Genomic DNA, 16,271 nt, shown 5'->3' with positions numbered 1-16,271 from the left:
AAAGACGGTTATATGAGGCACTCTGGATGTAATGGATGCGCGCGGTTGGTGAGAAATAGCCTTCTATCGGATACCCAATTGGAACGACCTAGCTGACAGGAAACCCCGGATCCAATTGAGGAGGCGGCCCTACACGTCACGTAGTGATCTAGTTTGTCGAGCAATCATGACGTTGTCGAATGCTGTGGAGAATGTAGTCTTCCGTACAGATGTCGAGATCTCTGGTGAATATTGGCAAGATATTTCCTCTGACCAATGTCACAGAAGTGGCCATCAGAAATAATAGTGACTGGATTCTTGAAACAAAACCACTCTCAATTACGTTTTTAAGTGACTTTGCAGTAATTCAAGAACACATGATGAGCAACTTAACTGCATCTGAAAAATCGCACCTTTGGATTATCCTTTTCTGTTGATGGCACTTTTGGAATGTAAAGAAGGATAACTCTCATCAGATGTGTACAAATACTTGTGCAATTTAATTTCCAAAGTATTTTGGGAAAATAACAACGCGCATATTGCAAATAAATAATAAGGCAATGATTTCTATCCGAAATCTCGTTACTGTAAATAAGAGATCAATACTTACTACTGAGAGTTTAGCCAAGGGAAAAAAAATAAAAAGACAGATCTTTCCAACTAAATGCATTTCTAGTCTCGGGCTTGGATTAAAAAAAAAAGACAAGTAGAGCTTTTTTAAAAAGCTTCCCGTCTTTAGCAACAATCTTAACTGTAAACTGATCTACACCTATCAGGCCGTATAATTCTTTTGAATTTCTTGATTTTGTATTTCTACATTTGCTTTTTACTGGCATTAGCCCTACCACGGTTGTCGCTCGGTCATCTCCGTAAACTTTGACTCGCCGAGAGCTTTCGGCTAGTCTCGTTTTCCCCAGACTCTCGCTCTCGAGACTTGGCCCGAGCGAGAGCTCGGGCCAAGTCTCGAGAGAGCTCGGGCCAAGTCTCGAGAGCGCGAGTCTGGGGAAAACGAGACTAGCTTTCGGCAAACCTCGGCATTCGGCAAACCTCGGCTGATTCCATTAAAGGGGAAAAGAATAATAACAAATTGTAAAGCCTGCAAGCAATAAAAATCAAATTTTATTTATAATGAAGTTAAAGAGATCTTTTTATTTTTTGCTATACAAAAAATCATGTTATTAGGAATTAATTACTGCTGATTTTGTTGTTCGTTTTGTCATTTTTTTTTAAGATTGAAAATCTTGCAAAATTGTTAAGTCGTACGAAAATTAGATCATCAGAAAGTTATCTCCCTTGCCTTGAACAGCATTTCAACCAATGAAATAATTGAAAATTTTCTCATCATGCATTTTCTACCAATCACAAAAGAGAGGAAGTGCATAGTCCGAAGACTGTAAAAAACTTCAACTATACAATACCGTCTTCCGAAGACGGTAACAAATGTGATAGTGTACATAGGCGTCGGAACCAGCCGGCATAACCCCCCCCCCCTCCTTCTTTGCAAAAATAGATATAGGCGTTTTCAATGCCAATATTATATATATCTTTGCTAAAAAAAAAGTGTGGGTGCTAAGCCCCCATCCCCCACCCGCTATCCCGGTTCCAACGCCTATGATAGAAATAATATATAGGCATTGAAATTTGGGACTTACCCTTTTGGTTCTGTTAGCCCCCCTCCCTTGCACACACACGTTCACTTAGCCCCCTCCCCCACAGTCAATTTGCTTCCGACGCAGGAGAGATGTGAGAAAATTGCTATGCATTTATAACTTTCAATATTTGACATCACAACCCCATAAATACTGCAGTAAATGTAAGCTCATAATGTATGTACACTCTGTCAGGTGCATCAGAGCAAACCTTTATAGATTTAATCTTCTGTATAATTACTGTGCAGGTAACTTTTGACGTTCGACAATATCTCCATTTTTCTTTCATCTCCTTCAGAATTTTAAATTTCAAGGTTACAGATATGAATTATTGATTTATTTCATTTGAATGGTTATCTATGGTGGCATATTTCTGCCCCCGACATGCAAGATAAATTATGTTAACATGCAAGAAAATTATGTATACATGCAAGAAAATTATGTCAACATGCAAGAAAATTATGTCAACATGCAAGATAATTATGTTGACATGCAAGTTAAAAATCTTTTAAGGGAATCTGATTTAAATATGGGTAAAATCCCGTGCTTTCGCCCGTATCTGACGTCGCAGATGCAAGATGCAAAATAATTATGAGAAGATGCGATTTACTTATGTTAACATGCGAGATAATTATGTAGACATGCAAGATAATTATGTCAACATGCGAGTTAATTATGTAGATATGCAACGTATTTATGTGAACATGCAAGATACTTATGTAATCATGCAAGATATTATGTAGACATGCAGGATAATTATGTTAACATGCAACTTATTTAAGTCAACATTCAAGATGATAACTTGCATATCAACTTACATATCTTGCATGTTAACATAATTATCTCGCATGTTGACATAAATGAGTCGCATGTTGACATAATTATCTTGCATATTAACTTGAATAAGTCGCATGTTTACAAAATTATCTTGCATGTTGACATAAATAAGTCGCATGTTGACATAATTATCTTACATGATGACATAAATAAGTCGCATGTTGACTTAATTATCTTGCATGTTGACATTAAAAACTCCCATGTCTACATAAGTATGTTGCATATTGCATTTAAAATGTCAGATACGGGCGTTAGTAAGTAAATTTACCCAAATCTAAATTATATTTTCTTATAAAATTGGTAACTTGCATGTCAACATGTTTACCTTGCATGATGATATAAATATGTTACATGTCTACATAATTTTCTTGCATGTTAACTTAATTTATCTTGCATGTAGGGGGCAGAAAAATGCCACCATAGTTATCACTAGTTATGGTGTAATCAAAATTTGCAATTTAATGACAGGTTGAGTTATGACTCCAATTCCTAGAATTCAAGTTTTGTCATTTGTGTCAAAGCATAGACGCTTTAGGTCTATGGTCAAAGGATGCTATCTGAACATTACTGACACACTGTAAGAGAGATCATATTTTCTAAAATTAAAAATCCAATTACTTCGCTTTCCACCTAAAATTAAAAAATAATAATTGCCAGCTTAATGAATAATAAAAAATATACTAGTATTTAAAAAACGTGTATAAAAGCATCCTTAAAATGATTAAAATTGTGAAGAAATCGTCATATTTTCTTGCATGTACAACAATAAATATATTTACACATTTTGTTTAATTTGCGAAAAAAGTGAAGTTAATTTATTGTGATCGATCTCATAAATCTTTAAATAATACAGATAGTGAACAGGGCAAAACACAGGAAAATGTCAGTGGTGGAACCGCGGAACAAAAGTGGGTGCATACCCCAAGTTAAAGTTCATTTATTCACTCAAAACCATTTAAAATTCATACAAGTACATAAGGGTAGTGAAAAAAATATTTACAGCATATGAATTACGGTCAGAGGTACAAGTATATGATAAACATACACAGGTATAGGTGTTACCTGACCGTTCTTTGACCCGCACAGGAGAAGATATCGTCGTTATTCAGTGGCGGGTCCAGAAATTTTGAAAGGGGGCGACCAGTTTGAGGTCAGGGTAGGGGCCGGCTCACAGTCACACCAAAAGAACAACAACATTGATTTATCAAATTTTGTGTATTTTTGGACACAAAAGAAGGCGGGACCCTGCCCCCCCTTTAAATCCGCCAGTGTTATTTACAAAATTCACTATCCACTTCATGTTCCCATGATCCTTGACCTATATCCTCCAAATCCTCCAAAACCCCTTACCGCTTCAAATCGAAGGATTGATTGATGGGGTATTTTAGATGTACATTTTAATAAAGTTTAAATTAAATTAAATTAATTGATATTAATTATATTGATGCTAAATGAGTGAAGTAAAGTAAGATTAGCCGCAAAGAACTGTAGCTCTTTATCTCTTGAGGAAACTTCAATTCCGACTGTGTATGTATATAGGCCTAGATATTAGAATTTTTATTGTACCAGAGAGCTACAGCTCTGCAAATACAGTGAAGATGTAATTTATTACACGAAATAATAGTTTCAAAATTTCATTGAATTAAATGTTATACAGTATTATCATGAACGTGTGTACTTTCCGTAAAAACTCCCCATCACTTATAAGGCGGATCTTTCCCATGCACCCTTTGTAAGATCAAAGAAATTAATTCACAGCGTCAAAACATTTCAGATCTCTTGCACTTAAAATCTCTTTCCTTTTCATGATTTCGACACACTTCATAAGGCTCGTTGTAATATGAGAAAGGCTGACTAAATAAAGCGTTGGCGGGGTAATGTCTCTTCATTTTTTTTTTTACACCGAAATTCGTCATCAAAGTTCACGTGCACCGAATGATCCGGACATAGAATTGCATGCACAGGCACTTTTCACTAAATTATGATTTAGTAAATGTTTGTATTTTACAAGTTTATACGCAGTTTCTCGTCTGATTTTACAAGTATGTATGGATGAACAGTTGTAGACTGTATAGGAGTAATTATCTTGCTTCTGACTGGATATAAAAAGCGGGTAACAATATTTTTCTTTCATTTTTCTGTGATGTTTTAAAACGTTTTCATGTTTCTGACTTGAATCTTTTGAGTATGTACATGTACATGTAGTATTAACATATACATGTACAAGATACTGACAATTATGCATGCATTTCTAAATACATATTATTTCTTGGTATAATTACGTTAAAATGGGTAATAGGTACACGTAAATATATATGTTTATAAGTGATATGTACTTACATCTAAATACAGGTAAGGATTTCGAGATTCGTGATGATTAATATATATATATATATATATAGTTGCCGTTTTTAAATAAATTGTTCAATGATTAAATTAATTTAAATTTAAATAAATTGTTAATACGACGTATTTGTGATAAGTTCACATAGGCAAAATTAAAAATCTTTCTTTTTGTTTTATTACTTGATAAAAAAAAAAGGACTTTTTTAAAGAAATGAATTACACAATCTAAATTAATCGCGTTTCACTGATGATATGAAAAAAGTACTGTCACAAAAAAGTGTTTGTTGGAGGGGATGGGTCCATTTTCAACAGAAAAAGCCCCCCCCCCCCGAGCTTATGGCGCTGTTACGTGTGGTTAAGAAAGAGATTTTAGGGCAATTTCTCTTCGGTAATTTAGCGAAAATTGCTGTTTAATGTATACAATTGAAATTCTTTGTTATAAACGTTTGTTGGCTATATCCTTGTCCCTTCTCTTGCATCTGATAATTTCACATTACATTAACCACGGTTCAACTTTTTTTATGTGTTTTGTAATTATAATTGATGAAAATTATATCCTCTATCATTTGGTAATCATATATAAACTCAATCTGTTGCAGATAACGTCCTAGTTTATTAAAAACTGGAACAATATCCCACCATAAAAAAAACAATATTCTGATTTAAAAAATGCACATACATGTATATATTTTTTGTTAAACAAGTACATGTAGATTTACCTGAACGTCGCTTCATTTTGATTGATGACACCGTACATGTATACAAATATATCTGATCTATAGATATCGTATCTTTTACTGACATGATTCAAAGGACATTAATTTATTACCTCAAACCCTTGGCCTACATACATGTAATTTTTTGTTCTCTCTCTCTCTCTCTCTCTCTCTCTCAACAATTCCATTACTGAAAATTATCTTCAGTGGCGGGTTGGGGAGGTGGAATGCGATGTATTGGGACTGGTCTTCTTTAAAAACTGGCAGAAATATTGATTAATTTTATAAATGGTTGTTAAAAACCATTGTTCTGGATTTATTTAGACCATATTTTACTCTCCTAAAGCATATTAAACCATGTCTTTGAAAACAAAATCTACCTTGGTCCTTGGTATTATTCTCTTTTACCCATTTCTTTTGAAAATCTTTACCCCCCCCCTTTTTTTTTCACACGTGACACACACAAAGATTTTTATACCAGCCCCTCTGGACCCCTGAAAAAAAAATTCTCTTTGATTTTGTTTCAATTTTAATATCACTAAAAATGTTTTTTTTTAAAGATATCATTTGATCTAGCAATAACCTCATTTCATCGTCACGATTTACAAAGTAGGTCAGATTCCGGAATTTTCAGTTCCGTCGGTGCAATTTTTTTTTAGAAAAACATGGCTTCCGAGTTGGTAAGGGTGATCTTATAAACAAGTTAGTTGTATATTCCCACTGTGTTTCGACGTTGTTAGTTTATATTTTGTAGCCAGATTGTTTCTTTTAACACGTGGCATTTTGGCTTGGTTAGTACTTACTGATAAAATACCGCTGTTTAATATTGTCTTCGCGTTATTTCCGTCACTGATAATCGAAGGCTAAGCTTTAGCACTGTATTGGAACTGCTTGCATTTGTTTTTAGTCAGTTGACATTTGTTGATCATCAAAGTAGAAGGTGTTTTGATCAGAGATCAAATCCGTATTATAATGAGATTTTCACGACGTGCTTCAATAATGTCGTCTTACTTACAAATCGTAGCCTACTTTTTATGGGTGTACGTGACTTGAACAGTCACCTGCTTGGAACAGTGTAGGATGTTGATAATTCTGTTTACCTCTGCATATGATACTAAAGTACACATTGTTGATCTTCTTATTAGTATTTAAGTTTCATACAGAGGTGAAAATAACACATATCATTTGGTGCAAAAATTTAGCTTATGATTAAAGTAGAGCAAGCAGTAAATCTACCCTCCTGACTCCTGGTGCTGGACTGTCTTGGTTACATTACACATGCATAAATTATAATTATGATAACAATGTTATGTAGACTGTGCCAAATTAAGGTTTTTTGATTTCTGACTCCCCATTGTTCCGGATTGCTATTTTTTTTATATGTTCATGTTACGACCATAAGGGCACAAGCACAGAATTTTATGTAGATTGGGCTCGACAAACTGCACATGCCATTTGTAAACTACATAAAGACCCTTACATCACATGGCATTGTATTTAAGTTGCATTACCAAACTGAAGCCTGAACATTATTGACTTTAATGAAGAATGTTTTATTTACTATTTATCTGCTATATATCCATTAAATCAACAAAAGGCAAATGTATTTTTTGTTAAACTTTTGTTGTTTTTTTCTCACAAATATGTTGAAGCTTAAACAAGTGATGCATTGTGGGTCCAGAAGTTCCTGCAGAAAAAAATTTAATTTGTTTAGATCAATGTGCAAAATCCGAATTTTATTTTCTCCCTGGTGTTGTCATTAGAGCTTGCTGCACTTAATTAACTTTTAATCTTGATTTCACTAAAAAGAATTGCTTTAAACTTCTTCAGTATATCTACTATGTTAGAGTTAGGCCTAGTACCCATGTGCACAAATATAAATTCAACAATATATCATGTAGGCCTATGATAATGATATCTGTCACAGTCTAGTACTTATTTATCAAGTAGATAGAGACCAAAATGGATACCGACTCCTCTAATATTTTTAAATTTTGTATTTCTGTGAATGAATTCAGTTCAAGATAATTAACCAGTTACAATAATTTTTTAAAAACTATGAACCAAATCTGGAATTTAAAACGGAAAATTGTTCAAAAAACAAAAGGGCGTAAATAACACGGGGCGAAAATAACCCTTTATACAGTATTCATGGTGTTAATGAATCCGTGAATTCAAGAAACAGTGAATAAGTTTTCAATAAATATAGATAAGGGAGGAAACTTTTAATATATAGCAATTCCACGAATTCAAAAAACCATGATTGTGCCAAAGAAGAGGAAAACGTGAAAATTACAACCCGTGAAATTAATCGGATTTAATCCCCTATACAGTATATCATATAGGCCTATGATAATGATATCTGTCACAAATAACAGTCATTGCCATCTCTGTGTTATGAGTAGGTAGATACACACTAAATGGAAAATTCATTTTGGATCTAACTGCTCAAGCCATGATTTATGTTTATGCCACAGTTCGTAATATTTTTTAAATTTTGTATTTCTGTGAATGAATTAAGTTCAAGATAATTAATCAATAATGTGTCTGAAAATAAAAATTGAGGAAAATATGAACAAAAAACATCAATTCTGGGAGTCAGCATCAGGAGTACTAGATCCAAGCTTGCCCAAATTTAGGACATAAACATAGAAAATTGCAGGAAATAATATGCCAGGAATATACATGTATGGGCAATGCGCACCAACGCGAAAACAGTAAATTCTGTATGGTTGAAATATATAAAGTACATGTTGACATGATAAAAAAACTTTTAATGATATAATGAAGCTTTTCAATAACAAATAACAATCATTGCCATCTCTGTGTCTGTAGATTTTATATACATAAATATTTCAAAAAAATAAAATTTTGTTTTTCAAGCAATTTTTTTTAGAAAAATAATGACTTTTGATGATAAAATTATTGTAAAAACTGTTAAAAAATCAGATTTTATGTAATCATTAGCAAAGGCAATCGAATATATCAGCCATAGGCATTTATTGTCATTCAGAAGTCAGCAGCAACAACACATAACAAGCATCTGTGTTAACAGTAAACATAACAGTAGATGATTAGACCCCAAGTACCCGTAAGCACGTATTGTGGAATCACTAGTTTTCTTTTGAAGGGGGAGGGGGATTGTTTTTTGATTTTTTTGTGGTACGTATACAAAGAGACCCACTAATTCATTTTGTTCATAAAATGAAAAAATTCAAATATAACAACACCAACACATGTTTCTCCCTATCTTTGAAAATTTGACCCCACAGAAATGTGACTTTACAGTACCCTAAAACCAGTCAATACTCTTCATGATGCATTGGTTATTTTAGGGATGTATTAAAGATACTTTTCTGAGATAAAATCAATAAAGTTTTTACATTTATTTGTGATATAATCAGATTTTGTCTTATTAAGGACTATTTATATCCGTTGTGTTATGTCTATGAACTATTAATTGCATTTGTTGCTGTGGAAACTTGTTTTCTTTACTGTACGTCACATCCAAATAGAAAATTATATGATTTCTTTTTCATAAGATATATGTAAAAACGGATGGAACAAACTTTAATTATTTTCAGAAGTTAAAATAATTAAGTTTCATTCCTAAGAATGTCATATAAATTAGAGTGATGAAGAATATTGTGTAGATTTGTAAAAGTGATGGCAGAAAGAAAGAATTAAAGAGAGTCTAAAATTTCTTGATATTTAAACATGTGAAAATATTTGATAATTCCGTAAATCTGGAAATTTTTGCTGTAGATAAATTTTTAGCAAATTTGCAAGTTCATTGCGTTCGCAAAAATATTTTTCTTAAAAATAAATTACCAATAAGAAAATATAAACAAAGCATAATTGGTCATTCGCAAAATTTTGAAACATAAAAATTAATCAACAGCATTTTGACCTAAATTCGCAAAATAAAATCGATGTAAAAATTTCCAGATTTACGGTATGCACCGTTTTCAAAAAAAAAAAAAAACAATCTACATGCATCCATATTATTTGTAACACCAACAGTCCTTAATATTAATTTATACTATGCTAAGCATATAATTATCCATATTAAGTTTGCAGAAATTAGCATAAAACAAATTATCCACTTAGTGTAATGATTGTGGCTTTTCCCAAAGAGTTCTATTTTTACCAGACATAACAGGAATTTGGTCTGTTCCTTCCTAGATTAATCTTTAAAGAGGATTAATATTCATAAGTCTTAAAGGCAGAAGTGGAAGAAAAGTCTTATATGGATGATACATGTATATACTTGGCTTTACATTGTGCAGTGTTACAGGAATGTTTTATCTAATCATACATGTAGACCAGTGCAACATGCATGCTTTCCGGAATAATTGAAGTTTTACAAGAATGATTGATCTATTCTTACATTACTTGGACCAGTTTTACAGTGAATGCTTTGTCTATATTCTTACAAGACATGTAGACCAGTGCACTTACAGGAATAATTGATGTATTCTTACAATACAGCTGTATATGCACCAGTTTTACAGGATTAAAATACATGGAAGAGTATTTTACAACATGTACAACAATACATAGACCATGTTTACAGGAATGATTTTTCTATTCCAATTGCAATGCACCATGGACTTTCATTATTTTAGTGCCCTTAGGGTTTGGTAACCAATATTTTTTTACCACAATGACTTAAACGACATGATTCATTGGTAATGAAATCAGCTAATGTCTCCCCATGGTTTGATTTTAGAGTGATTAATATTTGCTTCATGTGTAGATTACATTAATTTAATTGGTGAATGTTGAAGTTGGCAATCTTGAACAAGATAAAATGATCATCTTTTAATTACAAATTATGTCAAAGCTTTCTGATATTGTTCCTTGGAATGATATCACAAAACCATTCACATTGTGGGCATGTTCAGTTAGATCATATAGATAAACTGAAGTGTATTCTTATTTAGTAGATAAACATGTAGTAATTTAGTGATAACAAGCTGTTGATCCTTGCTCATTGATTATACCTGTAGAATACCTGTTTCCTCTGTTTGGTTTTTATAACCCCTTCGTTGGAGGGTATGGAATACATGTAATATGGGCTTATTTATTTGTGTGTGTGTGGTGGGGGGGGGGGGGGGGGAGTGAGTTATGTTTGAAATCATAAATTCCTGCAGGAATAATTAATGTTCTATTCAGCTAAGGGTTCTCTTTATTGTGGTGCCTTCAATTGTTTCGATTTGTAGTTTTTTTGTCTCATTAATTCAACTTTCTCCTTTTAATTTTGAGTTGTTAAGCCTTGTGCCTTGGGAGTTATAACTTTTTTAAAATTCAAAATACACCCTGTACACCTCAATGCTTATCAATCAAAGAAGGAATCCCCCCCCACACCCACCCCACCCCGTTTGAAATTTTTTAATGTAAATTTTATATGTCCATTATCCTAAAATCAAGAAAAAAAACATCTCTTAAAAAAACTTGGCTATTTTAAATTTTATTAAAAGGACCTTGCTTTAGACCCACTGGGTGCTTTCTGGATCCACCACTGTCAATCCTTAACTTAATAAAAATAATGAAAAATATTTTTTATTAATTTTCCCCAATGCTTTAAATAAATGACCTATTTTATTGACCTAGCTCTCTCTTTCACAAGATGCTGAGAATTTCTAAAAATTTTTTTTTTTTTTTTTTTTTTTTTTTTTTTTTTTTTTTTTTTATAAATTTATAAGTAAATAACCACAAATATCCAGTCTTTTTCTGGAAAATCTAAAAATGTAAACATATTTTTATTTTATTTTAAGTTGCGTAAGGAATCATGTATCAGCAGCATGTATATAGTGATCAGCATTCATCTGGCAAGTCTAAGTAACAATTTTTTTTTTTGTTTAATTAATTCATTATTGCTGCTGCTGCGTATTTCATCACAACTACAGCAATATATATAATTGGAAAAAAGGACACATTGCCATGGTAACTTACGCAGGCATCATACAAAAATAAAATAACAAACACACAAATCACAGTCACAAAACTAGACAGTGATTATGTGATTTAAGTATTTTAAGTTGTACCAGGGTAAAATTGTCACCTGTTAAGGTACATTTTCACAGCCAAATCCATGTCATCATGGTGAAAAACCCAGGAGTGATAATGAATTTTTCTCACATTTTTATATTAGAGATTTGATCTACTGTAACATTATATAGTGGTTATATATATATCCGAGTTTCTCACACCTTTTGTTTTGTTATTGCAGACATCCAGCAGTGACGCTGTACGAGACATCAGTATGTGTAGTACGATTGACAGCAGCTTTCTACAAGGTTCTGGGACCGACTCCATGGATTTTACCCCGAGACGCGGGGTCAGCTCGTTTTCCGGTCCGCATGAGGACTCTAGTTCCAGCAGTAACGACGCAGCAGCGTCGAAGAAATTCAAACGCAGCAAGGAGGACAAGATGTGCCTTGTTTGCGGAGATAAGGCGCTGGGGTACAACTTTAACGCCATTACTTGTGAATCTTGTAAAGCCTTCTTCAGAAGAAATGCCCTAAAATCAGATGTAAGTATGTTATATTTTCTTCAATATTAGACTTTCAGATGTATCTGTTTGTTGATGGAAAAAAAATTGGGTTAATTGACCATATATACGCATTATACAAGAAATTAATCTGATTTACCAAGTATATTTTGGTACTTCAAATCAAGTATATGTTCTAAAAAGCGGAACAATTGGATTAGCTTCTTCTGGATGGATTACTTTGTAATTTTGATTACATCATAAGGACTTATTATGTAATAGTAATAAAAAAATAGGTAAATTTCTTACTTGATCTTGTAAAGATAGTCTGGTCATTTAACGCATCTAAAAAAACAAATGCAAATTCAGTTTAATGAAGTACTGACTCCCACTTAAACAGTGAAAAATAAATATCAGATTAAAGTTTGCACTGTAATACATCTTTGTAATGAAGATAAAAATAGGTCATTAGTATGTTAAAATAAGATCTACTAATTGCCAGTTCTCTGAAGTTTATGGGACTTTGCTCCTAAGACTCTGACTGACATTTTCCTTGAACTATTTGGCCCATTTCCATCAGATATAGTGCCCTAGCTATATATAGCTCTCTAACTCAAGATCCTAAATTCTGAAAAATAATGATTCACCAATTTTCCAAGTTTGAAGTCCAAAATGTTCACGTAAATTGGAAATGTGTGCTCCAAAATCTTTTACCTGGTAATTCAGCCACAAAAGTAAAGCTGATAGATACATATAGTAGCATTGGACCAGATACCTGAAAACAGAGCTACAATGCTCACAAATCTTATACTCAGCATTTTATCCAGAAAAATACTAATAATTACTGTATTTTTAAGTAAAAATTTTAAATAATGACACTTAAATTCAATGATTTAAACATCATTCACGTTCAATAACCAGTAACGGTACTATAATGTCAGCGAACAATTCTCGTCAGATTTTAATTAAACTTACACATGATTCCATTTTTTTTTTCCAGCAGCCAAAATGTCTTTTTCAAAATGACTGCCTGATTGACGTGCGTACGCGACGATTCTGTCCCCACTGTCGACTGCGGAGATGTTTTGAGGTCGGGATGAAGAAGGAGATGATTCTAGGTACAGTTATATGTTCTGTAAATCACTTTTTATTCGCAAGAACTTTATTGTTGCATAATTACGTGAGACAGCGTACTTGTGAAAGTTTAATTCTCGCGTATAAAAGTATTCCATAGGATAGTATTGAGCAATTACCTACCATACTGCAAGCTTATTACATTTGGCGGTGTATTCTTTTTAGTGTTTTTTTGGTTGAAAGAAATTTCCGCTAATTCAAGTACAACGCTAAATGTCCTGCACATATATACATAAATAAAAACATTAAGAAATGTGCAAAATCAGATCTACACTAACTTGTTCAAAAATCAATTTACTCCAAATATTGTACATGCTAAATTTATATAAAACATTTACAGTAATTTGAGGAAATGTCGTCTCGATCATCAAGAGTCAATGACTATCTAGCGAAAATAAGGTGTAGTAAAAATTAAGTGATCTACAGTTTACCATATGGAGCTTCAATAAATTAAACACTATAAAATCCAATATTTTGATGGGGTCAATTTTTCAAGGTTTAAGGAAAAGTATTAGTTGGGGGAGGGGGGGGGGAAGGGGTTGTGGTTGGGGAATGTTTATCGTAGTAATGCATATGTCCAAAGTAAAATGTCAAGATTGTGGTATATGTACCTTTCAATTATTCAGATAGGTTGTATGAAATATTGGATGATAATATGAAAAAAAACACAACTGCTTTCTCAACAAATACAGGGCACCAAAAAAATCTATGATACATGTATAGGTAAACAGTTAACTAATTCTTCCTTTTTCATGAAAATGGGCTAATTACGTTTTTCCCTTGATGTTTTGTTGTGTATTAACTATTTATATTATATGTGGCGTTTTTCAACATCAGAAGTTCTATAATATATGGAAGACAACAACGTTAATTTTTAACCATAAAATGCATTGAAATTCTTTGTTGTTATGGGGATATAACATTGCAACTGTGTCAGAAAAAATACATAATCCATTTGTATAACATGCTTAGAGGGGAGCTAGGTAAATTGTTTTTTCTCAAATAGCTGCAAATATTACCAGAGTAATCACAGTAATTCCCTGAATAACAAAGAAAGAAAAACATGTTATTGTCTATCTTTAATATGTATGTTTAAATCATCATATAAAAGTACATATAGGAAAAAGTACATCTTATATGATTATATCAGTGTTACCAGTATTTACATATTAAATTGTATATTTCATCGATTAAAAAGCCAATGCTCAAGAAATATATATAGAAGGATACTTTAATACTTTAATCATGTTAATAGAACAACCAGTATAGTTTTGTGTACTTACTGCTTGGTACACACATGCATTCTTTTAAAAAATTAATATATACAACTAAAATAAGAACATTTATATATGGTTTTGTAGTTAATATAAATTCAGAAAAGAATTGTTTCACTATTTGATAGTATATTCATGCACCCTTGATCTTGCATGGTTGTAAAGATTATTTTAAATAGAGATTGTCCAGTAACAGGCTAAGTTTTGGAAAATTCAGAGAATATTATGGGGCATTTGACTTTCAGTAGATTTTGTATGTGTAAATATTTATCATAATTATACAGACTTTCAACAATTTTCACACTCTTTACTGTTTTTGTTTTGATAGATGAAACAGAAAGAAAAGCCAGAATGCAGAAGGTGGCCATGAACAGACAAATGAAACAGAAACCATCACAAGTAGGGGAAGTAATCGTTAAGAACGAGCCCAGCAGTATCGAGAGTGAGGCCACAAGTTCCATGCCAGATACGCAGAGTATCGGAGATGACAGGAGCGCTGCAGGGTATCCAACCATGGCCTTCGGGAGCTCCACACCGTTAACTTTACCAATGCTGTCTGCAGATTCCGTGCCCAAAGATCCAAGAATGTATCGTGTGTTAAGTCCAGAAGAGAAAACGCAAGTGGAGGAATTATCTGTGGCATATTTAGAAACTCTAGGGGGATACGCGAACGAAACCCACGTCAACAAAGAAGAAAGCTACTCCAACGCTGACGAATTGGTCAACAATTCGGAAATCGCAGTGCGCAGACTAATCAAATTTGTGAAAAAAATTGCTCAATTCAGAGGCATGAGCCAAGAGAATCAAGTGGCCTGCCTTAAATCGTGTGTCCTGAACGCCTTGCTGTTACGATCAGTTAATTTTTACGACGCCGAAAACGACGCCTGGAAAACCCCCACGGGGAGCATTCCCACCAGTGTGTTGAAGCATGCGACAGGGTTTAACGATCTCCACGATGCTCACACGTCGTATTGTGCGGGGCTGAAGAAACTGACGAGGGACGACAGCAATATCATGGCTCTGATACAAACAATTACCGTCTTTAATCCCGACGGACAGAACCTAGAAAACAGGCAGGTTATATCCGACATTCAGGAGCACTTTATTTTGCTTCTTCGACACTATCTCGAGTCCGATGTCTCTTTCATGCACTCTCAGGTGTTTTTCTCAAACATTTTACAGAAGATATCGGAACTTAAGGGTCTAGGGGAAGATCACGCCAGAATTTTGTTACAAATCAACTCCAACAAAATTGAGCCCCTCATGTTAGAGGTTTTAAACCTTCAGTAAAGCTTGTAAAAATTTGTGTTGCTAATTAAGGAAAAGATAATTTTTACCAAGATATTTAACAGAGCATTCCAATATAGGATTAAAAATGGCAGCTTGTGAGTTTTATATAAGGGATATCTTTATGTATCCAGAATTTCTCATGATTTAATACATATACTGATGACATAATTACACATACAACCCTTATTTCAGTGTGTAAAGTGTTTACTAGACAAAGCGAGACATGTTTTTAACTTAAGAATTAACAATAATTATTAAGTTTTTTTTCGAATTTTCTTTTTCTGAATTCACCTTGAAACGTCAAGAAGACACATTTACTCAGTTTTAATTGTTTTCTTCAAAGCTTTTGTTGGATGGTCTGTATTCACTGAGAGAATATTTTATAGTAATAGACTTAGTATATATGTAACTCAGTGTTTGTATCAATGGAGAAACATCTATATCGGAATGCAATTTTTTTTAAATCAACATTGTCATGATTGTTGTGTGTACATCATACATACAAAAAATATTCCCTTATAAACCTATAATATACTAGTTTATATATTTG

General features: G+C 33.0%; 1 protein-coding gene across 2 annotated transcripts; it reads left to right on the top strand.

Annotated features, from left to right (window-relative positions):
• The first annotated feature begins 4,440 nt into the window (after positions 1-4,440).
• Positions 4,441-15,962, top strand: LOC134264155 (nuclear hormone receptor HR96-like). 2 transcript variants are annotated; one of them, XM_062746454.1, is made up of 4 exons: positions 4,441-4,578; positions 11,763-12,065; positions 13,024-13,141; positions 14,760-15,962. In XM_062746454.1, the coding sequence occupies exons 2-4, from the start codon at positions 11,796-11,798 to the stop codon at positions 15,719-15,721; spliced, it is 1,350 nt and encodes a 449-aa protein (XP_062602438.1). In that variant the 5' UTR covers positions 4,441-4,578; positions 11,763-11,795; the 3' UTR covers positions 15,722-15,962. The 2 variants fall into 2 exon arrangements, with proteins under 2 accessions (XP_062602438.1, XP_062602437.1); XM_062746453.1 differs by lacking the exon at positions 4,441-4,578 and adding an exon at positions 6,179-6,207.
• The last annotated feature ends 309 nt before the right edge of the window (positions 15,963-16,271 follow it).

The sequence above is a fragment of the Saccostrea cucullata genome, unplaced genomic scaffold, assembly GCF_032062105.1.
Source record: "Saccostrea cucullata isolate Sc308-1 unplaced genomic scaffold, CSIRO_AGI_Scuc_v1 ctg1613, whole genome shotgun sequence".
Classification (NCBI taxonomy): Eukaryota; Metazoa; Mollusca; class Bivalvia; order Ostreida; family Ostreidae; genus Saccostrea; species Saccostrea cuccullata.
The sequence above is the reverse complement of the archived record's forward strand: the minus strand, read 5'-3'. Positions and strand labels throughout refer to the sequence as shown.

Excerpts from the sequence above, each read along its gene's own strand:
- LOC134264155 (XM_062746453.1), top strand. Across the intron at positions 12,066-13,023 it reads GAAATGCCCTAAAATCAGAT|CAGCCAAAATGTCTTTTTCA; the intron begins GTAAGTATGTTA and ends TTTTTTTTCCAG. Across the intron at positions 13,142-14,759 it reads GAAGAAGGAGATGATTCTAG|ATGAAACAGAAAGAAAAGCC; the intron begins GTACAGTTATAT and ends TTGTTTTGATAG.